The sequence below is a fragment of the Colius striatus genome, chromosome 1 (genome assembly GCF_028858725.1).
Source record: "Colius striatus isolate bColStr4 chromosome 1, bColStr4.1.hap1, whole genome shotgun sequence".
NCBI classification, from domain to species: Eukaryota; Metazoa; Chordata; class Aves; order Coliiformes; family Coliidae; genus Colius; species Colius striatus.
Genome location: NC_084759.1, coordinates 150188573 through 150210911, shown reverse-complemented (window position 1 = coordinate 150210911; position 22339 = coordinate 150188573). Strand labels below are relative to the sequence as shown.

The following is a 22339-nucleotide window of genomic DNA, read 5'->3' as shown; positions in this document are numbered from 1 at the left end:
TTCTCTCAGCCTCGGTAAAACAACCTGGGCTCTGCCAGCAGGTCTGGGAGGGCTGTGCCCCAACAAGCACCACTCACAGCCAGCCACGGACAGACGTTTGGCTCCGGGCCCTGGGCCTCAGGCCCCAGGCTTGGATCCCAGCCTAATTAGCAACACAGACAAACCTTTGCAGATTTATTGTCCCACTCTAACATACCTGATGACCCTCTTGATTTCAGGGAGTTTCAGGTCAGGCTGTTTGGGGCCCTTCCTTTTTGCAGTTCTGCCTTTTAAATGCAGGTTTTTCTCTGACTCGTGCACCCCTCTCCCCCAAGCACCCAGCCACCTACAGAGACTTCCCACAGCCCTCCTTGGAGAACATATGAGTACCTTCAACTCATGCTTACCTAGGCGAGAGGTCTGCTTGCGCTTAATTTCAACGAGCTTTGGAATAGGGTAGGGTCCATAGCAATGAGTGAAAATGACAGAAAGCTGCTGGCTGATCACTTCGTTCTGAGCGAAGGAAAACATAAATACATGCAAGGTAAGCTTTGTATGCAAAGTAAGATCAGCCTGTTTTGAAGCTGAAGAATATGAGTGCCAAAGTCTTATTAAAAATCAGAACTCAGGATTATAAGTATTTGTTAGAAACTGCAGTTTTCACTTATTTGATTGATATGTCTCCTGTAGGCATCTGCTAAAATGAAAAGTCCTCTCCTTGGACCAGAGGTGTTCTTTTCCTAATAAATTCCACAGCCACTGTCCCCTCCGTAGAAACAAAGCTCCTTTACAATAGTAATTTTATTTCATTTGCAGACTTACTGTACTGGAAAATGACTTTTTGTCACTCTTTAGAACACAGTCATCGGTCACACTTTTAGAAAACCAGAGCTACAAAGAGATACAGCTGCAGAGTCTGCATGCATTTCTCAGTGCAGCAGTCTTACAGCGTGACTGAAGCCTCCCAGTCTGACATTGAATCTCCCCATTCAATCTCACATGTTTCACTAATGTGCTCTTACACTGCTGCCACTGGTCTGGGCACCACTGTCCTGAGGAAGCCACCAGATCTTCACAGAACCTGGTCTGGTCCCTGGTCTTACCCGTTTCTAGGGGCAAGATATCTGCAGGATGCTGTCCTAAGCGCCTAAGCAACTTGAGTATCTGTATGCCTAAGCTGCAACAGTAGTGAAATGAATTTACCACTTAACCACCTAAGTCTCAGTCGACAGCAGGATTTAAAAGCTTTGGCAAATTTTATCCCACCCTTTGCTGATAACCAGAGCAGGTCTAGTTAGGTTTGATGGTGCCACAAGGCTAATTTGCGACGACATCTTTTAACGACTCTGTTGGTTGGCAATTCCATTCCACTTTGGGAAACTGTGAAAAGTAGAGGCATTTAGATAGAGAGGGCCTAAGATCGAGGAAATGAGAAGATGAGGGACAAATATATGAAAGTCTATGGAGTGTCAATGTTACATAAAAAACACCTCCAGGCTTACAGAGCAGAAATTGACGCTTTCCGTTCTCTGAGCACATTTCAGCTCAGTTCTAACAGTGCTGCTCCTTAAATCCCACAAGGGACAAAGAGGAGTGGCAGAGATCCTGTAATGACTCCCTTACTGAATCTAATCAGAATGGGGTGGGAAAGGGTAGAGCCGTGCCCTCGCAGACACACGCTGATGTCAAAGGAAATTACACGCGCTCGCCCGCAGGCAGGAGTTGTCTCCTAGTGCTATGTCAGAGGTAGCATTGAAAGAAATGCTAAGAGAAGAGAAACACTAAGAGACACCATTTAGCACGGCACAGGGACCAGCCCTCAGAGAGGGGCTCACCACTGTGGCTCTGAGACAAGGAGGATGTCTCACACTGGGAGTGTCTCTCTGTTCAGCATCTTCCAGCCATAGCTCCACAAAGAGCTTGACAAAGGGAGTGAATCACAGTGCAAAGAGAAAAGGAAGATATAAGGCCAGATTTAAAAAAGGAAGTGACTCAGCTGCCAGGAGGGCTGGGAGGGAGAGCTCTAGAGAGACAGGGCAGAAAGAGCAATTGCTTCTCTGCTCGGAAGGGCTGTGCCGAAGCGCTGCGGCTGACTGAGTCAGCCAGGGAGGAGTGTGTCCGAGGGGATGCTGATTACCAGCACGGCAGCTCCCAGTTGGATCTGGCAGATGCTAAGAAGTCAGTAAACAGAACAGAAGATGAGGATAATTCCATGGTTCAGAGCAGAGGGAAGCTTCTGGAGAGAAGTGCAATTGGAAGAGCAACGTTCACTTTTACCTGTGGTGAATAAAATCAGAGTAACTGCACTAAATAGCTACTGGTAGCTCCCTCTCAAAACTACCAGGATGCAGGGTTCCCGGTGGTGCAGTGAGTCCCTGAACTCACCAGTCAGAGCCACAGCTGGGCCTGAGCAGTAGCTTTTTGGAAATACACATATCCATCAATACAGACAATGCATCTCCTCCTTCCAGAGTGTCTGTGAGAATGCCATGATAGAAAATCTGGTGCTGACCTCCCAGTGTCTCATTAGGAGCTGGAGGTCTCACTCACTAGTCCAAGCCATGTCCTTGCCTACTTGGCTGTCCAGGGGCATCGAGACCAGGGAAGAATGGGCCATGCCCAATCACATAGGTGGGAGAAGACCGGGTCATGCCTGGTGACAACCCCATGGGAGCCTGTCTACACAAGCGAGGTGCTGCCAGCTCCCTGAGGCACCAACGGGGCATGAACCCTGTGGTGTGCAAAGCCCATTATAAAGCCATCTTGCTGCTGCCTGCCCATAAGCCTGTGAAAAACCTCCTGTAAACTAAGCTCTAATTAGCTCAAGATGTGATACATTCACAGGAGAGATGCTTAAAAAAACCTGAGACACAGAACAAAGATGGGAAAAAGAGAAGAGAGACCTTCAGACTGGCACATCAAAGAAAGCAGGGGCATCTGACAGATAGCAGTTCAATACATTGCAAGGCCTTCAGTGAAGGACATGGATCTCATTTGGCAGAGAGAAGGTTGGAGACCTTTGGCTTCTGTCGATAACAGTAAATACTTAAAACGAACAGCACCAAAGGCCAAAAAATGTGCTCAGCTAGAGAGCTGAAGCATGTGCTCATTTAGAGTTGTTGCTAACAACCAGGAGCAAGATTTCTCCACGAGACACAGCGATGGGAGCAGTGAGCAGCAGGGCAAGCTTGCTTCCCATACCACCCCTCATGCAGCCAAGCTCACAGGGCTGGATCTGCTCCCTGCACAGCTTCTCCCGGCTTTACCAATAATCCAGGCAGAAAGAGGCAGGAAAAAGAGATGCTTTGTCTGCAACTGGATGGCTGGGAAAAAAAATAGGCATTTCTAAGCCAAATCATGCTCTTGGAACAGGCTGAGCTGGGCTGCTGTGAAGTTACTGGGAACAACTTCAAGAGTCCATGACCTGGGGCACACAGTGATACGCTGGCAGGGAGGACATGTCCAGCTTATTCAGCCTTCCTCTTCACACAGTGCCCACACTGAGAAGCTCAGAAAGCTGCCCTGGTTACCACATCCATCCCATTTAAGAATTGAGCTGGATAATTCTTCCCCATTTATTCTACCACCCTACCAGCTGACTGTGAAAGAGCAGCAGTCTGAGCTCGCTGCAGCAGTTGTGGGTGGTGATATTAACAGCGGAGGAGAGAACTCAAGTTTGTTTTCTTGCTACAGTTTGATGTTGGGAAACATTGTGCCAGGACGTGCGAGGCTGAGATCTGGAGTGAGGCCAGCTTCCTTGCAGACATGAGTGTTCATTTGCAGTCAAAGGCAGCCGATGCACATCTTCTACTGCAGGAGGGGGAAGAAAGCTTGGCATAGGATAGCAAAAAAATATTTACCTAGCCATGGGGTAGTTTACAGATAGGCAAGAGGGAACAGGGAGGAACAATGAATCTTCTGAAGGAGACGGTGCTTCCAGCAGAGAGTTGGTCAGTGAGCAAGCAACTTTGCTTTGTAGATACAAGCGGTCTCTTGACTTAAAAGCATTCTTCAGCTGAGATCTAAAGGAATTCCCCACTCCTGATGAATGCACTTGAACTGTGAGGGGAATTCACATACTCTTTTGAAGCAAACTGAAGGTTTTCAAGTGGCTGGAGCAGAGAAGACTAGTCGATTGATCTCAAAAGAGGTAAAAACCTGTGTGGGGGGTACTGGGGTATTTTTTCCTGAATGTCCATCTGATGAAGGTCTGTGGCAGAACTCGGGAAAGGCCTCTCTGGACTTTGGGAGAACTTGCTCCATTTCCCATGACCCAGCCTAGTCATTCTGGGATGTGGTGCTACAATGTGCTAGACACAACTGGGAAATGTATTGACAGTTTTCTCCAGTACCTGGTTTTCTTCCACCACCAATATGTGGAAAATATGTGTCATCTTGGGGACTAAGCTCCAAACCCGCAAGGAGGAATCCTGAGTCAGATTCAGCAGTTTAAGCTAAGGTTTTGCTCTTCTCTGACCGCACTTTGCTTCAGCAGCCTCTTCTTCACAGGCTCCCTCACTCCAACACTGCATCTGTCTGGACTGCTCAAAACCCACTGTTTAGTTCTTACTGGCCTATAGATATTCCACAACCTCCATGTGGCTGTCCTCTACAGCAGTAACAAGTTGCACTGCTTTTCCTTGTCTCTGAAATCCCAAGCAGTATCTAAGGTTTTCCTTCTGTTGATGTCATCCATACCAACTCAGTCTCATTAATGCTGTTATAGCCTAAGTGTCCCAGGCCCTCAAATTCCTCTACCACAAAGCCCAAAAAACCAAAAGCCCATCACATCAGTCAGAAAAGGTAACACACTTATTCTCCTGGACTTGGTGTCTGCTTGTTGATATACATCTCCCTAGCATGCTGAGGAAACCATGCTGCTCAGGGAATTGGGGTGCTGCCAAAGGTATCTTTTCTCTCTCTGATCCCAAGGATGCTAAGGAGATCCAGCTCTCTGATAAATCCAGGGTAGCATATGCTCTGTTTCTAATCACCCATCTCACACACAGTCCCCAACAGTCGTTCCAATAGTGGCAGAGTCCCAGGATACCTTGAGTCCACTGAGGACTCCTCCGTGAACTTCGTTCCACGACATGCTCGGATGCCTTTGAATAATTTCTCTGTTTATGCTCTCTTCTTCCCAGAAAGAGACAATATAGGAGTGAAGCAAAAGAGAGGATTTTTCACAGACCCCCATCCCCGAGCACTCAGACTCCGTGAGACTTTCTTGGCCGTCTCTCTGAACCTTTTCCATCCTTGCCTAAGTGTTTCTGCTACATTCCTCTTGCATAATTCACTTTTGCCAGCTGCCTCAAAACTGATTCAGTGCCACTTTAGAGGGTCACTCCTAGACGATTAAGCAGCATACACATAATTAATATTAGTCGACAGCTGCAAAGGTAGGGAAGCCCCAGAGGTTGGGGATACAGTTAGAAGCAGTGAACTGCGTAACAAAATGGGTTTTGTTAGTGCTGGGCTCAAGTCTGTCCACTGCAAATACAAACGGAAAAGAATTAATCACAGGTAAGGCACAAACGGACCCTTCAGTTAGCTTCTGGGAAAGCTGCCAAGCCTCCCTTTCAAAAGGCTCTTTATATCACAGCTGAGCATTGTATGTAAAAAACTCAGATCCCCAGGCACAGTGTAATCCCTGGGTGAGAGCCCAGAAAGGGGCAGGTGTCACATCCATGGCATTTATTTTTGTCAATGAAGAAACAGCTCCTGCCTCTGGCAGGGAAACACTTGAGAAGGCAGACAGAGGGTGGGAAAAGAATCAAACCTGTGTTAGTATGAAGCTGAATCTGTGTTACAAAAGCACGAGACAGGGTTAAGAGTCTGTCATTAACATGCCACTCAGTACCTGGAGCTCCCATCTCACATGGAGAATGCAGGACGTACATGTGTGGATAACTTGCCTCCTGGTTACTCTGAACTGTTTAGACACAGAAGTACTACAAATGACAACAGGCAACATTACAGATTGCTGCAATTACTTGAGAACAGCGAAACCTGTCTTATGAAATCCCTCACAGTCCCAGCCAAAAGATCAATCAGTGGGCCCGGCCCGGGCGTTAGTTGACACACAGAAGGGCAGGGGCCACTGCATGGAACATGTAAGTGGGCACTTTAGCATCCTGGAATGCCTTTAGGGTTATTTTTAGTGTGGGTTTTGGTGTATCTGTCTCCTCTGCAGAAAGTCTGTGTTTTTCTTCAGTTAAACTATTTCAGTTGTCAGCCAAAATATTCCATTTTCAGGTGTTAATTTTTCCAAGAAAGGTAAAATATTATATGGAGCGAAAACATTCTAATGAAACCTGTCATTACAGTAAAATCTCAATTTTTTTGTTGAAAAGGAGTTTAAACAAGGAAGTAAAATTTCACCCAGCACAGAAGGGTCTTTCCTGATCCATCTGCAGGCAAAAGAAACAAGTACAGCACTCTCCCAAGGGAGCACTTTCCTCTTGGAGCTGAGCATGATCCATTGCCCACCTGAGCACCATGCAGGGTCCACCTCTCCCCTCTAACCTAAGCCCTTCCTGCAGAACAGGGTAGTCTGGCTTCATACAGCAAAACACAGCTTCCCTGAAACCTATCTTAAATATTCATTTCAGCCCACTGTGAAGCAAGGGACAAACCAGGGAATTTTGTAGCTCCTTCGTCTTCCAGCGTCACTTTCCAGGTCATGTGCAGACCTTAGGGGAAAGCTGATGTTTGCTGACAACCATGCCTGGACTTTGTAGCACAGATACATGAGCTGAGTTTGTTGACATTCTCTGAGGAACCTCTCCCAACATTTGTTTTAGAGGAATTAAATCCAGAAAGAATATAGCAATAAAGAAACCAGACGCCCATCTCAAGATTCAGCATTTTGCTGCAACAGTGCAGGCAAGTGTTTCAAGCCTTCTGCTTTCTGTTTGCTGGAGATGTGAAAGACTTAGCAGTTACTGCATCTGTGACAGAGGCTACATGCTGCTATTACTGAAAAGATGTATGTTAAAAAAAAAAACCCAATCAAAGCACCAAACTTTTCTTTCTAAGAGAATTTAAAGTGGCCAAGTCACTGTTGAAAGAGTATTTTAGCTTTTAAATTATATAGGCCAGGTTTACCAAGATACTCACATGCATGAATCCTTTTGGAATTTTAAAAACTAGTTACTGTTTTGAGTCGTTATTTCTTCTCAATAACTGTCAACACCAGACTGATGGCTGTTATTCAAACACCTCAGCCTTCCCAAAGAAGGCTTGTGCACCCCTGCAGCTTTCTTCAGCTGCATCTAGGCAGCAATGTTGCAAGTTGCAGAGTTTGTGTGAAACTCTGCCCAAACTTTAAATTCTGAGGAAATATCTTTGCAGAGTCGTTTCCTGCATCTTTCACCAAGCCTGGCTGCACAGTATGATCAAGATAAAATAAATGGCTTTGTCACTGATGGGAAGGATAAAGAGAAAGCTGCAGCACGTAAGTGAGGAAGGGTGATGAAGGACCCCTCCCACGACTCTTCAAGCTGATTTTGTCTGGGACAATACACTACAGAGAATACTTGTGGTCCTTAGCCAAGCTTTCCTGATGGAAAGCACTTTCAGTGCCAAGTGGAGCTTCAGATGACATTTCAGCACAAGTGCTCAATGCACACACTTCAGCCATTTGTGCCCGCAAAGGTTCCAAAGTAATGGCAAACAGCAGCTCCATGCCATACTACAGGGGAAGAGAGAAAGCTGTAAGAGGCATTATTTGGAATGAAAAGTTGAGGGTTTTTTTGTCCAAAAACTAGCTCAAGGACAATCTGGTCTAAATTGCTGTACACAGAAAAAGCGGTGGATGAAACCTTGTGCTACAGGCAACAGTGCTGGCTCATCTTCATGGACGGAGCTGGGTGATTTTAATGGCAATTCAAGTCCACGTGGAGCTTGGGAGTGGAAATCTAAAACCAGCCTCTTCCAAAGGCCAGATGTGTTTAACTTCCAAAAGTGTGGTTTTGAGCCTCTCTCTTTTCAGCTTGTAGAAATGTCAAGATCAAACTGAAACAGCTCCAGCATTTTCACAGACAGAGGACAAAGAAACCTCCCTGCACATTCAGCACGTTACCCTCAAGAGACTCTCTCTGCAAAAACAGAAGAGCTGACCTGTGAGCCCCAGCTCAGGCACTACAAGCCTGCAGGATCTGTGTGCAGCCTCCATGTAGCTCTTTTAAAACTCTCTGTTTAGGGAAGGCCTAATCTCCAAGCTGTGGCCAGCCTTCAGGCACGTCCACTCCTCAGGCAAGTATGGTTTTTTGACATGGGGCAGGGAGGTAATCCAGCTCAGAGTCAAGCTCAGGCAACGCAAATGTCAATCTCAGTTGGAGGCAAAGGAGAACTTCTAGCGAGAAGTTTGGAGGGGCTCCCCAGGCCATGAAGAGTACAACACAGATACCAACAGGCAGGAGTTCAGCTGCATCTTCCTATCCTTCTTCTGTTAAAAGATCTCCAGTGTCATCTTAGCTTTGAGGGACTCAACTCTGCTCTGTGCAGCAGCTACATCTTAGCTCTGGGCTACTTGCTTCCAGAAGTGTCTCTCTGACTTTGGTCTCAAGCAATCCTGTCCAAATCACTTCTAGCAGGCTGTTTGTGTGCTTGTCTGCCGAAGAGACTCAATGCATCCTGAAATGGAGTCCTCCTCATCTGGTGGCCCAAGTTCACCACCACTTCATTGACGTTTCATGTCAGAGCTTTCCCGGTTTGAGTTCTGCTTGCTCTTAGGAAAGTGCCTTAAACTGAGCATTCTGTGTCCTTTCCACTAATGCTGTTCTCTCCAGAGTACCTTGTCTCTGGTCCCTGGTTTGGTAATGATCCGAGCTCCCTGCATGACAGCAGGAGCCATGGGGAGGGCAAGTGCAGAGTGATTCCCTGACTGTTCTCACAGGTCTGCCTCACCAGCATGGAAATACTGCCACTTCATCCAATTCTCAATGGTGCACTTGATAAAGACATTTAAAAGGATGAGAGGAAACGAAAGCACTCCGTCCCACTGGAAGCCACCGGGAGCTGGGGATGGAACCTTCATTTGTGCTTTTGTAAGTCTTTCTCCAGGGCTTCAGTGAAGCAGCAAACAACTGATGTACAATCTACTCACTGTTGCTCCCCGCTTATTTCACAGCTCGAAGAGAAGCAATGAAACTAGGGACTTCAGCTCAGCCAGTTTTGCCCGATGTGCCAGTTTTTGCTACTGTTCTGTGTTCCAGCATCGAGACTTCTGCAAACTGTACTCTCATTTCTATTGTCAACATCTCACCACATAAATGTGAATGGAGCACCACTCTGCAGGACACCAGTATCAGTGCTAGCTGGCAGCAGAGCTCCCACATAAATAACACCCGGACCCTCTAGAAACAAGAATTAAGAAAACCAACTATAAGACAAAAGGGATTCCTTACATCCGATGGTGTTCTGGAAGGTATTGGTTACTTTACTGTAGAACCTGACCTTTTTGCACGGCCTGGGAACCTGCCAGAACATTTTGTCCAAGAGTACAAAGTAGAAGGTGGGAGCAGAAGGCACACTTCCTACTCTGAGACCTGCCCTATGTCTCTGTGTAATTTTTGGACAGTTTCTATGGCCAAATTCTTCAAATTACACACAGCTTCTGAGGGCAAGGCTGTCCCTCTCTGATGTGCTGAAAATCTGCCTGTTTAATTACCTCAGTTTCCCTGTTCGTAATGGGAGGATAAGCTCTTCCTCAATGTCTGAACTCATTAATATTTGTAAATTGTTCTGAGATTATGAGATGATTGGAACTATTTATAGGAATGCAAAATGCCATTTCTATTAGGTGCAAGTTGCCATGCAATTAAAATATACTGAGCATCACAATATGCAGCAAATGGGACATCTTGTTTTACATCAGCCAAAAAATTCTAAGTGCCTCTGTGCTTCCTAGTTGCTTATTTTATACTTTTTGCCCTGAAAAACTCATTAAGGAAATGTACTGGGCCCAGACTGTGATGTTTGGCGAGAGTAGTAATCGATCTCGAAGTTTGCAGCCCAGAGGGAAAAGGATGTCCCTGTGAACAAATCAAGCTCCTCTTTCCACAGCTCTACAAAATGCAGACCTTTGCAGTTTGCTGTCGAAAGAGAAGGATGCGAACCACAGTTACGGCCCTTCCACATCTCTTAGAGGAGACTTTCATTCTGTGGATATACATAAAGAACAGTCTTTGCTCTCAGCCCTTGCAAGAGAATGGGAACAGAAGATCCTTTGAATCTCAGCTTTCCTCGGCTGCCTTCTACAGAGAGATCAGGGAGAAGTTTTATTGGCTCATTCTCCTACACACGAATTTATTTTGTTTCCTTCCAAAGGGTTCCACAGAGTCTGTCCTCATTTCTCTCTGGGAGAGCTTTGTGAGAGGCCATTTGGACAAGACCGCCGCAATAACTCATGGCATTTGCAGACAATTTGTAAACCCTTACAGTGTCCCAGAATGATTCATTATTTTTCTAAGAATATGAAGGAGTGTATGTGTGTGTTTATGAATATGCATGCTCAGGAAGAGTGAAGACAGGCAGCTCCCCTAAGCCCAGAGGCAGGAATAAAGATCAGCACGGATTTCTTCTTTGCCATGGAGGGGGTTTTGTGATACTGTAGTTGTTTCACTCTTAAGTTTTAAGTGAATCCAAAGTAGAAGGTAGCAGTCTTACTTGTTTCCAGGTCTCCTACAACACACTCTGGAAGACCCTGTCTAACATGTCCCAGAGGTACAATCCTATGTAAATAACACAGTCTTAACAGTGATCATTGTCCTTGGCTTCAGCCACCCAAGAGAAGAGCAATGAAAGCCATCCTTCATCCTAGATTACAAGGCCTAAACTTAATCTCCGTTAAGTTTTCAATACGATTAGCTTTATATCAGCTTTCAAATCAAACAGCACTTCTTAGTTTCTGGATGAACACTCATTAAGCCAAGTGAGTTCAGAACAAGGAATCTACAAATCCTAGGATTTTGAATGATTTCCTAAAAGCTGTCTCAAAAATGATCCATAAGTGCCCATCCAATACAAACTAATCCCAAAGGGAAGGCTCGTGGGAGCAAAAATCAGAACAATTGCTGGAACAAACATTCAAGATTTCCTCAGGACTATAGGCCAAGCCCTCTTTTGCAGCAGGCTGCAAGTAATAAATCCACGTAGGCTTTCACCAGCTATACTAAGTTTGGAACTTTTTAGTACTGAGTGCCTATACCAGAACCTCTCTCCTTTTCACATTATTTAGGCTAAGGCTGTAGGTGCTAAAAATGATTTGCTCCTTGTAAAACTGGATGAGAAATGTTACTTCCTTCCGAGTTAAATAATTAGAAGACTGAATCAACATGTATTGTGGTGGATGAGAAAAAAAGAGCAGCAATACAATTATTTTGATACTTTTCATCACTAAAATGATTATCTGGTAACAGTAAAGTTGACTGGGCATTCCTTGGGAGTGACTGACTCTCCAGGGGACCAGTAGAGAAGAGACTGTTGGTTATAACAAGGAAGTATCCATCTTTCACTAGGTAAGACATTTATCTCTTCTTTCCCTGCCCAATATGATCCATCCCTTTTGCTACTGTATTTGCATACCCAGTGATAACTCCCTCCAAGTTTTGTTAGTCTGATTTTTCTGGATAAGAAAATGTTAGCGGAAAGAATAAATCTGGGGAAGCTGAAAGTATAAACACTCTCACAGAAGACTTAGGAAAAAAAAATCCTGTTCTGTGCTTGTAGAAACCAGTCTCCCCACAAATTTAAAAGCCCAAATCCCACATGAAGGGAAGATAAAGTCACGTGAGAGGTTAAATAAATCCAAAGCAAACATGAATATTAGCCTTGTGGTGCAGTCCTGGAAAACAAGCTGGTTAAAGTTACTCTTTGTGTCAGTTTAGTTATTAACATCTCCTGCCATACTGCAGTGATGCTTTTGACTTTAATTTCACCACTACGCATCAACTTCTGTTGTCTCTCCAGTTTATTGTTAGCATCAATAGTAAGCTTTTCTAGCAGATATGATTAGCTTGTGTGCTTTAAACCCAGGCTTTCACGATGGAAAAAACCGCCTGAGATATAAATAATAATAATCCTATACAGTCTAAACAAGCTTTGGGACAGCTGTGCAAAAACAATATCACAAGCTTTGTGTCTTACGGGAAGGAAATGAGGCCAATTTCTTTAAATCACATAATTTATCGTACCTTGCTGGCTTTCAGTATCTCAAACATCAGAGGCAATCCTTGTGTGATGAGCTCTTCTGTGTACTCTTCCTCCTGAATGGACTTGAATTCCTTCAGTAAGCATTGGATGAGGGGTCGTCGGTGCTGCTGGAAGGATGTGCGTAAGGACTCCAGCCACGTGTGCAGTGTCCAGGGAACACCTAGGAACAGAGGAGAGAGCTCACTCCCAGCTTCAGAGAAGGATGTGTCCTTCTGGTTTTTTAATTTTACCTATGATAAAAAACTTTAAGCAAAATCTGCCAAATAAGCCTAGAAATTAGGTTCCTATTTATCCCCTGTTGAGAAGGCTGGTGGTTATCAAGACATCCCAGACCTAATGCTCTCCTCCAAATGCTAAGAGAAAATTGTGCTCTCTCTGCTCATCTAGCCTTCAGCTTCTCTGCTGAGACTGTCAATTTGTGGTAATTGCTGTGGTGCTCTGTGATGCAAAAGCCTTTTGGAAACTAGATTTACAGCAGCTCATTCGTTTGAATACGGCCCTGGAGAACCAGTAAATGGTAAATCCCACGATTTTGGTCACTACCCACCTGGAGTCAAACTGGTGGTCTTCAGATTAAAACTTTCTTTAAGTGCTACCTCATGTCCTCTCCGGATCATTACTCTTTTCCCTGAACAGCAGTGAGTGAGTTAAGCGGATCAGCCATTTCAAGTAGTTTGCCATGGCAGAACCACTCTCCAGGAACTTAAAGGGAACTGATCCTGTGCACTGAGCAAGAAAGCACATGGAGCTAACGGACCTCTGCAGGCAATAGGCTGGATGTGACCCAGTTTCTGCTCTCACAGAACAGAGTGGGAGGAAATGCATGTCTGGCATTTGGCTACAAAACATTTTTTACTTCCATTTCAGCAAATGTCCAGCACCTGGAGAGCAGCCCCATCACTCTCCTCTCATTCACTGCCAGGTCTTTGCCTGCTCAAGCCCACTACATACCCCGACCCATGCCACATGTCCCCAGGTCCGGAGCACTGCACCAGGCAGAGCCATGCTGGGCACTCGGGTCTCTGAATGCAGATCAATGCAGATGGTAAATATTCAGTCCAGAGCAATTCCCCTCTGTGCTACTCAATGACCCTCCTCACAGGCAGATGTGACTTTCCATCAGGCTGATATGATATTCAAGCCCCACACTGGCAGAGTTGGCACACCAAGGAGCCAGTTCCCTGCCCTCAGAGGCTCATAAGCATTGGAAAACAGAGATGTTTTACTAATAATGGATTGGTTTATGACACAGTACAAAAGAGGAGCTGCTGGAGGTGGCCCACAGCAGTCAAACACTGCCCTAGAGCCTTATCTAACACTCTGGCACTCAGCAGTGAAGATGGCTGCTTGTGGAAACCTCTCCATCCTGCAGAAAAGTGCCAGCGGCCACTTTAACAGTGTGTGCTGTGGAGCTGAAAATAGCCAGGAACCTGACAGACCCCCCAGCACCTTCTGCTTCCACAAGAGCTGAGGAAGGTGTGTCTGTGGTCAGCTTAAGCAATGGCCCATCAAGAGTGGGACAAACGTTTGTGGTTGGACTTGATCTTAAAGGTCTTTTCCAACTGTAATGATTCTGTGTTTCTCCCAGCGGTTCCTCCCTGGAGGGAGGGGAGAGCGGTTGCTGGGACTAACCTATGCTCCGGATGTCAATGGTGACATCCACGTAGCCGTGCTCGGCGCTGTGGTACATGGCCTCCTTCAGGGCTTTCAGCTTGGCCTTGCTGTTGCGGCTGGCACAGAGTGGAGCTGCCGCCGAGTCTGGCAAGTCTGTCCCCTCAGCCAGGATCTCCTCCAGAGACAGAATATCGCTCTTCTCCTTCTCTGGCTGAGCAAGCAGCTTACGGAAGACATTCCTGTCAATCACAGCACGACAGAGGGAGGGTGAGGGAAAGAGAGGGTGGGAGAGCAGAGTCAGCAACTTTGTTTTCGTTGTGCCTGGGATACTTGCTGTGATGTGGCACGTTAGGACACCTATCCAGGGAACTACTCAAGGGCAGAACTGGCTGAGGGCGGTCCTGAGGTAAGCACCGCTCCTACTGGCCCACCTGCATGTCTGCAAGATGCTGCTGTTGTGATGGGAACCATACAGATGTCACACAAGTAGCAGCATCTCATGGGAAGAGACACCCATGAACTAAACGTGGCTCAAGACTACTTCCCACATCAGAGGCGGCCAAGGTGCCTCTGGACAAGCTCCCAGGACTTTCACCACAGAGGCCACTTGAGAAGGGAGTTGCTTGGAGCTATTGAAAGCACCACCACTCAATATTCAAAGCAGTCTGGGAAAGCTAGAGCAGCTAGACATTCAATGCGGACAGTCAGGGCAGGTTCGAGCACATCTGGGACTACTCTGCAAAGACACTGATCCAGTTGGGCCATCAAATAGCAAAGCCCAAACTCAGAGACTTGGTGCCCTGAGATTCGTACCAGTTGTAAACTCATCAGTCTCAGTAGGGTAACTCTCAGTTTCATAGCCGTGAGAAGATAAATCAGGTTGGCCCCCATCCCACCTCCTTGACAGCCTCCCTGAATCTGCTCAGACCCCAGTGTGGGGTGGCAGCAGGGCATGGCATGTCCCAAACAAATTTGTGACTGAGAAGGAAGGACAAAAGAGAGCATGTGAGCGGTGTACAGGTAGGAATATAAGAGCCAGGGCCTGCAACATGCACAGCCAGCAGCCAAGCTGAGGAGAGCCTCAGGTCCTCCTCGGGCACACGGCTTCCACTCACGCCAGGTGGCAGCCAGGCTGGAGCAGTGCCCATTAAGACTCCACTACATAGAGTGTCCTGTCTCTGTCCCAGGGCTCTCTGGCAGGCTCCAGCTGGGCAGTGCCGCGCGAACCCGCCCTGACGTGCCGTTAGCGTGTTGTTAAGACTGGCAGCTTGTCTCTAAGCAAACAGACGGTACGTACTGTCTCTAACCTGTATCTATGTTCCTCTGGATGGCTACAATCAGAAAAGTAGGAATGTGAAGATCAGAATACTAATCCATCACACTGCAGTCAGCTCCTGCGCATTGCAAGAACACGCATGCCAGGTACTCAACTCATTGCTCATTTTTTAAAGTTTGCAGCATACATAAAACATTAAGACACACAGGACTTTACAGTAGACACAGATGCATAAACTCTATCCAGTGAAAATTAAGGCTGCAGCATTACAGACATGATTTGCTCAAGCCTGAGAAATGTGTCAAGAAACTCATAAGGAATGTCTTTGTCATTCCTTTCTGCCATCACATCAGCTGCCATTTAACAACCATTGCATTGCAACACACCACAAGGAATCGCCTGCCTTTTTTTCTTAAAAGAAGAAAAAAAATCAGATTATCAAAAAGCAACTTGTGCTACCAACTGGTTAAATTCACATGCTAGCAAAAAGTCTTACATCTCTGCTCAGTTGGTGGCATGTTCAATCGTCCATGCAGAACTTTCACCCATCTGCTCAAACCAGATGCCCAGGCAAAAAACAATAAGCACTTCGGGGATGCCACTAGACTTGTTCCCACTCTACCTGTGTCCATGTGCAGCAGCCTGACTGAAAGAGTTCATGTCACCTTGTGGAGTCATGGAAATGCCGTTCCTGTACATTGTTCCTATCATGGGGTCAGCTCCTCGCTCCAACAGCAAACTGACCAGTTCAAAATTTCCTGCAAGTTGAGAGATGCATTTTTACTTCTTTTAAAATCCAGTGTTTGCTCATATAAACCACAATTCACAACTGAAGAATTTATTACAGTGGGAGGAGAAAGTCCCTACCAGCAGCTGCTGCCAACTGTAAAGGAGTTTCAGAGTAATTTTCCTCTCCATGCTCCAAGGAACCTTCTACCTTTGCTCCAGCATCCAGCAACAGCTAGAAAGAAAATTCACCATTTAGAGCAACTGAGGGTATCGCAGTCTGCAGAGTTCACAAACAGTGACAAATGAGAGAGTCTAATGCTTCTTGTTATCTGCAAACCAGATACGATGGAGACAAGTAACATGCAAATTGTGCCCATTGTTTCACAGAGGCAAACTGATTCCTTTTTTCGCTCATTTTATGCTGTCAGACACCAGGAGGACTGGTGTCCAACTTCAGAGCCAAAAAAGTATATAACCCAGTGTTTCTGAATGGGAAATGCGGTAAGGTCAGTGTCAGGAAGTAATGCGCTGAAGGTGGAAGTACTGACAATTAGCCCAACAAGCATCCTTCCTTCATGGTCTTCTAGAAGCCCAGCACCATCCTAAAATAGATCAGATTTCAGTTGCCTCCACCTTTTACAAAAAGACATGGCCAAAAAGAAAGGCAGCTCTTAAGAACCAATGGCAGCAATGAATCCAACAGCTGTGATCTCAATCAAGCATACTTCCACGTAAATAACAACAGCATTGGAACCAGAAGTGGCCAAGGAGAGTGGGACGGGGCCTGTGCTTCAGCCCCCCCTTGGCCATCTCCTTCTTGAAAGCTTTGGCACTTCATTGACTGTGCCGTAGACACGGATGTTTTGAAGAACAAATCTTCCCAACTTCTGAGATGCCAAAGTACAGAACCAGCGTATCCCCGCCGTGACACCACAATGGGGTAAGGAGAGTGAGTGCTTCTCCCCCTCTGGAGCAGCACAAGGGCCGTTGTTCACCTCTCCCCCATCAAGGCAGCAAGTTTGTGTCTGCTAGAGCATTACAGTGTAAGAAAGTGTAATGAATGAATAAACAAACATATAAAACAAGTGGTCAGGAAGGAGCACAAGGAGTTGTCAGACTTTCTTTGGTGCGACTTTGCTTTGTCCTATTTAAACCTCATATTGGTTAAGGTTTGAACACAATATTTGCTATATAATAGGTCAATTATATATCAGTACACTCTAGAAGAAGCAGAAGTAACCAATATGAGTATGACGAGAGGATGCTGGTTTGAGATGGATGTAATTAGAACTGAAGAGGAGAAACAAAAGAATGAGATGCAGGTAGGGAAATACAATAATACCTGAACTACAGGAATATGTCCATGCAACACAGCAAATGTCAGAGCTGTCCAATGGCGGGTCTCAGGGTGGACGGATGGGTATTTATGAGCAGTACTGACAACCTACAAACAAATTAAAGTTATTTTTTTAAAGAGCTATAAGTAATAAAATCCAACCTGCCTGAAAGCCAGGCACGTGAGGGAGTAAGCGAAACAGAAAACCTGGGAAAGGTGCTTTATAAAATGATTGGCTTCATATTTTTTCCTGCAAAAATTTCCTCAAAACTGTTCATGCTGATTTGACAGCTTGAATAGAGTTCATACCAAATCAAGTCTTTTTACCAACTACTGTAGCTCCATCTAAACCACTGGCCACCAGATACTTTTGCACAAGGTTAAAACATCCACAGCTCTGGTTACAGTAGCACACACTGGGAAAGGAGGGACAGATCAGGGTGCTTACAGCTAAGGACTGCTCCCACTGACTTCTCTCCAGGCCCAACGAAATTATTTCCACACAAATCAGTATGACTTTTGTCACTGTCATCGCAAAAGACGTATCACAAACCCTACTCTAGAGTTCATGGGCATGCTTCCAGGCTGTTCCTCTCCCGCTAGAGGAAAGAAGACAGCTGAGAAGTGATCGGGCAGAGTGGCACTTCAGCAATGCTTAACACAATTCCTTTTTACTGCCTTCTGCCCGAGTTCAGGGCAGGGTGATGACAGTTAAAAGAGATGCAAACTGTATCCTTAGAAAATAAAATGGTATTTTTCACATTGCTTCTTCTATTTCCTACATCTTAGTGCCTGGTGCCTCTAATGTAGACATTGGGGAAGACGAATAACCACTCTTTGCTTCAGTTTCCCTCTCTTAAAAGATGGGGGTATTAATATTGATGAGGTTCACAGAGATGGCAAAATCTAATGAACCTTGCCAATCCGTGACTGCACACTCAGATGGAGTGTGACAGTAAAATTCAAAATTTTATTATTGATCTGCAGAAGAGGACTAAAATCAGAGTAAGAGATGCACTATCTCTGTCTCATCAGCCAGCTCTGCTTTCACTACTTCATCTGAAGTGTTTTTAACCACGTAGGGGAGCACAGCCAGCTATTAAATGCCCAGCTGCATTAGCAGCTCGCATTTCCAAGCGCCACATGCAGCGTTTCGCTAGAAGCACACGACCAGGCCCTCAGTCCCAAGGACAGAGATGAGGGCAAAATCTGAAGAGCCCATGCAGATTCCTGCAGCTTGCCAGAGGAGTGAATCTGCACCAGCACCTGGCTTTTTTTGCCCAGATTTGACAAAGAGTGAGCTCAAAGTGCAACAGGAGAAGTGTGCTGGCCCTCTGAGTAAAGGCACGGGGCTTCTTTGGGTCTGGGTATGCTCAGAAGGAAGAGGAACGAGCAGCTAGAGCCTTTAGGCTGGGGAGCAAGAGCAGTGGAGGGTGAGGATAGGCAGGATCACGGTTTAGTGAACACATCCAGCTCCTCCTCAGGCGTCACTGTTTGGGGCAGCCCATGGCAAGCAGCGAAGAAAATGAAGTCATTTTAACTCCTTTGCTCCTTTTTCTTTTTGAGGTTAAGAGTTCTTTCCAGTTGGCATGGTGGTTGCAAAAGACCTGTTGTTGACTGGGCTTTTAAGGGCTCAGTTGAGATTTGCTGAGCAGCTACAGGTCTCAATGACTCCAGAATGAAATGCAGCTTCTCCGCACATCTGGAAATGAGTCCATTTTCGCTAAAGATGGGCAATCAAAAAGGGAGGCACCCAGTATTTGAGGCTACTTTTGGAAACATATATATATAACTGATCAAAGTGAAAGGGGGAAAATGATGCAGGCACCTGACAGAGTATTTATTTTTGTTCATGGCTGATTTGCCTTTTTTTTTTTGCCGTAATTGCCCAATTTGCACAGTTGGTTGTGGTGTGCACAAATCATCTTATAATTGCACACCATAATTACTCACAGTTCTTGTCTCAAAGTGTTTTCATTTGATTTTAGAGCAAACACTCTATAGAAATGAATCGGAGAGGTTCACATCCCTCACTGGAGCTATTCTCTCAGATGTCAGCAGTTTCAGGAAGACAAAACTGTTTAAATTTGCATTTGGTTCAAGTCTGGAAGACTACTGGAGCAACTGAGAAGACTGATCCCAATGAAAACTCGTCCTAGGAACCAAATAATGCCATCTCACCTCCGAGCCATGGGCAAGGTTAAAGCGGAGATCAGTCTCCATGCCCATCCAGTCTTTGCTGTACCTACAGAAAGTGCTAACAATGGTTTAAGTATGCAATTATTGCCAGATCTTGAGAGTGTTGTGCCCGAATTTGGGGAACTGAAATCGTCAGCCGATTTCACGTAAGTCACAGTACAGCAATCAGATAGTAACGACTATCAGTCTCTTACAGGTGACATCCATTTCTGCTTTTAAATTAGGTTTTTAAAGAGTGCGAAACGTCTGTCTGAAAGCAGTGACTACAATTTATCAGCTCGCTCAGGTCCAAACAGAACAGATGGAACACAGATAAGTGAAGCAGACAGCTTAATTTACTCATGACCTCAACAAATTGAAACTGGAACCATTAACAAATAATTCTTTCGCAGATTTTTTCAAACAGCTCTTTAAAAACGTACATACCTGCGTGGCACAGAGTCCTGCCACGGTCCGCTTGCTGGATAGATTGTGTAAGTTTGTGATGTGCACTCATCAAAGAGATGTTTATATTCCAGAAGCTTCAAGCTCCTCATCCAACAGTTTTTAGCCAAAGGCACTTTGTAAAACAAAACAGCGGAATCTACGCTGCACTTATGTGCTGGGGACGCTTAGCCGGAACATCCCAATGCATAGTAATGCTTGAGATTTGTCAGGTTATCAGACGGGTATTTCTTTTACCCTCTTCATTTTAACTCAGTTCAGATTCAGGGAGTCCTTCCAATATCACTAGAACTGTGCTCAGTGCTAGTGCTGATGCCTGTATTCATTTATAGTGTGCAAACACATCTGAAACAATATTACCTGTGGTGTAAGTCCGATGACTCGACCCCTTCTTTCTGTGCAGTGAATTCCAACGTTAACCTAATGCAAATTGATTCACTATTTGTTGCAAGTGGTGCAGTCCAGGATTAGACATTTGTTTTCCTTTTAAACTCTTGGAATATTCCCTCCACTACAGTTTCAGGGGGTAGTTTCAAAATGTAAACAGAGAACAGAACAAAGATACAACCAACAAAAAGTCCTCACCTCAGCATTCAGATCTGCTCCAGCATCTAGCAGCATCTGCACCATAGCCTCATCACCCCTGACACAAGCATACATCAGTGGAGTCATGCCCTAGTCATTTTTTGGAGTTAAAAAACAAAGGAATTGACAAATTTAACACAGAACTCTCTGATTTTTTTTTTAAACAATTATTTAAGTATATATCATAAGACTAACAGTATGTATTTAACGAAAGCCATTACCTCTGTTATAGACATGCCCCTCAGACTGGCAAAAGCCAACCATTTTTGTACAATTTCCATTTTTGTTGTCACTTCTGTTGAGTATTTTTTTCTGTTACCCTCAGCATGGTGAGTGAAACTAGGCTTATCAGTCTCACCTCCATTTTTACATACTAAACTGAGCATCTTTGGGGCCCCAGCAGAGAAATGTTTTTACCAAAGCAATCATATTTCCACTGGTATTTTTTAAAGAGAAAGACAATAATTCTATTCAGTATTCTATGATCACAGTTTCATGCACTCCAACTTTCAAAAACATCCCAAGCCCCTGTTAAGATAGGTTAAATTCAGGTACAGCTTGTGTGACCTACTCTAGGTGGTCCTGCTCTGGCAGGGGTGTTGCACTAGATGATCTTTCGAGGTCCCTTCCAACTCTTTAAGATTCTGTGATACCCTAAGGGGTTGGAAATGTAAAGACTTTGTAAAACACTCCCTAGAAAACTTTTAAACAAAATGTCAGACAGCCTTGTTGCAAGTTGCTCACTCTAATGGCTCTTGTTTCAAGGAAAAGTAGATTAAGTGACCCTTCACCACAGAACAGCGCAATTTGTATTAATCTGAAATGCCTGCTGTGGCTGATCACCATTTCCCTTAAGATAAGTATTACTGTGGCTGTGGTAATGAGTTCAGATGAAACCATTAAAAAAAATAATTAAATTTATCATAAATTATAACAGAAAAGGTGCTTATTAAATACAGTGGGGGTGTTGATCAACAGCCACTAGTTGTTTTGCAGTAAATCTACCACAGCACGCAGCTACCTTTGATGCACGTTTATAGCCTACCTTGAGGTCCTCTGGTAAATTTGCTGTCATTTGCTGTTCAACCTGAGTGCTGCTGTGAAGTTATTTTCAGAGAAACTGGAGGTACCCAGCATGTCCAGACACACAGCCATGACACTCTGGTTCCTAGCAAGAGCCCAGCACTGCTTTTTTTTGCTGAACTAGCCCATTTTTCCTGTTTGTGTGCAGGGCTAGAAGTAGTAGGTGCTTATGTATGGAAGGGCTGCTCTTTTAGAGAAAATACATATTAAGGTTTGTCCTTGCAGGGTACTTAGGTCCCCTTTGAAACACATTGAGCATTTCACAAGATCAAATCTGTAGTGTGCTGATGGAGATACAGAACATGGGGATAGGCATCTGCAGTCTCATGTCATGATTAAGAAGAAACAAGTTCACCCCAGGCAAGGAGAGAATTTGAAACTACTTCAGCTACACTCAGTGGCAAAATATTTCCTTTGGCAGTCAATAAGCACTACGGGAACAAACAGGACGATGAGAATTCCAAAAAGTTGTGTTTGAGCCTTGAAACACCGGAATGAGACGGCAGCGTAAAATTAAATACATGTCACTTCAACTATTTTTTCAATTCCTGTAAGTGGACTCATTTGATAATTAAATCAAGTGTTCAGCATATGGGGTCTAATCCTATCTGATGAAAAGAACTTGAAAACCCAGTGCTAAGGCTTCCCCTCTGCAAGATGTGGGCAGTCACAGCAAAGAACCCCACAGCCATGCCACATCAAATACATTGGCACGGCTGAAGCTGAAGAAGGACTCACCACTGACTAAAACAGGTCCCAAATATATTGCAGTATCAGGGTTTTAAAAAGTTAATGAGGTTTCTAACCTCCCCTTTCCTTGCACTGATGTCCTTGCTGCTTTTGCCTCTGCCAGTCCCCTCCAGGCTTACTCTGCAGCA

The 22339-nt window shown here is 45.0% G+C and overlaps 1 protein-coding gene across 2 annotated transcripts in view; it reads right to left on the bottom strand.

The window, feature by feature from the left end:
* ABTB3 (ankyrin repeat and BTB domain containing 3) overlaps positions 1-22339 on the bottom strand; it is a 179439-nt gene that overhangs the window by 9348 nt on the left and 147752 nt on the right. Inside the window, exons 6-12 of one of the 2 annotated variants that reach the window (XM_061988920.1) lie at positions 20379-20468; positions 17157-17258; positions 15953-16046; positions 15708-15843; positions 13828-14048; positions 12177-12355; positions 387-492 (exon numbers count right to left, since the gene is read on the bottom strand). In XM_061988920.1, the coding sequence (XP_061844904.1) occupies positions 387-492; positions 12177-12355; positions 13828-14048; positions 15708-15843; positions 15953-16046; positions 17157-17258; positions 20379-20468 (928 nt within the window). The remainder of the gene's footprint in view (positions 1-386; positions 493-12176; positions 12356-13827; positions 14049-15707; positions 15844-15952; positions 16047-17156; positions 17259-20378; positions 20469-22339) is intronic. The other variant, XM_061988922.1, reaches the window with a different exon arrangement.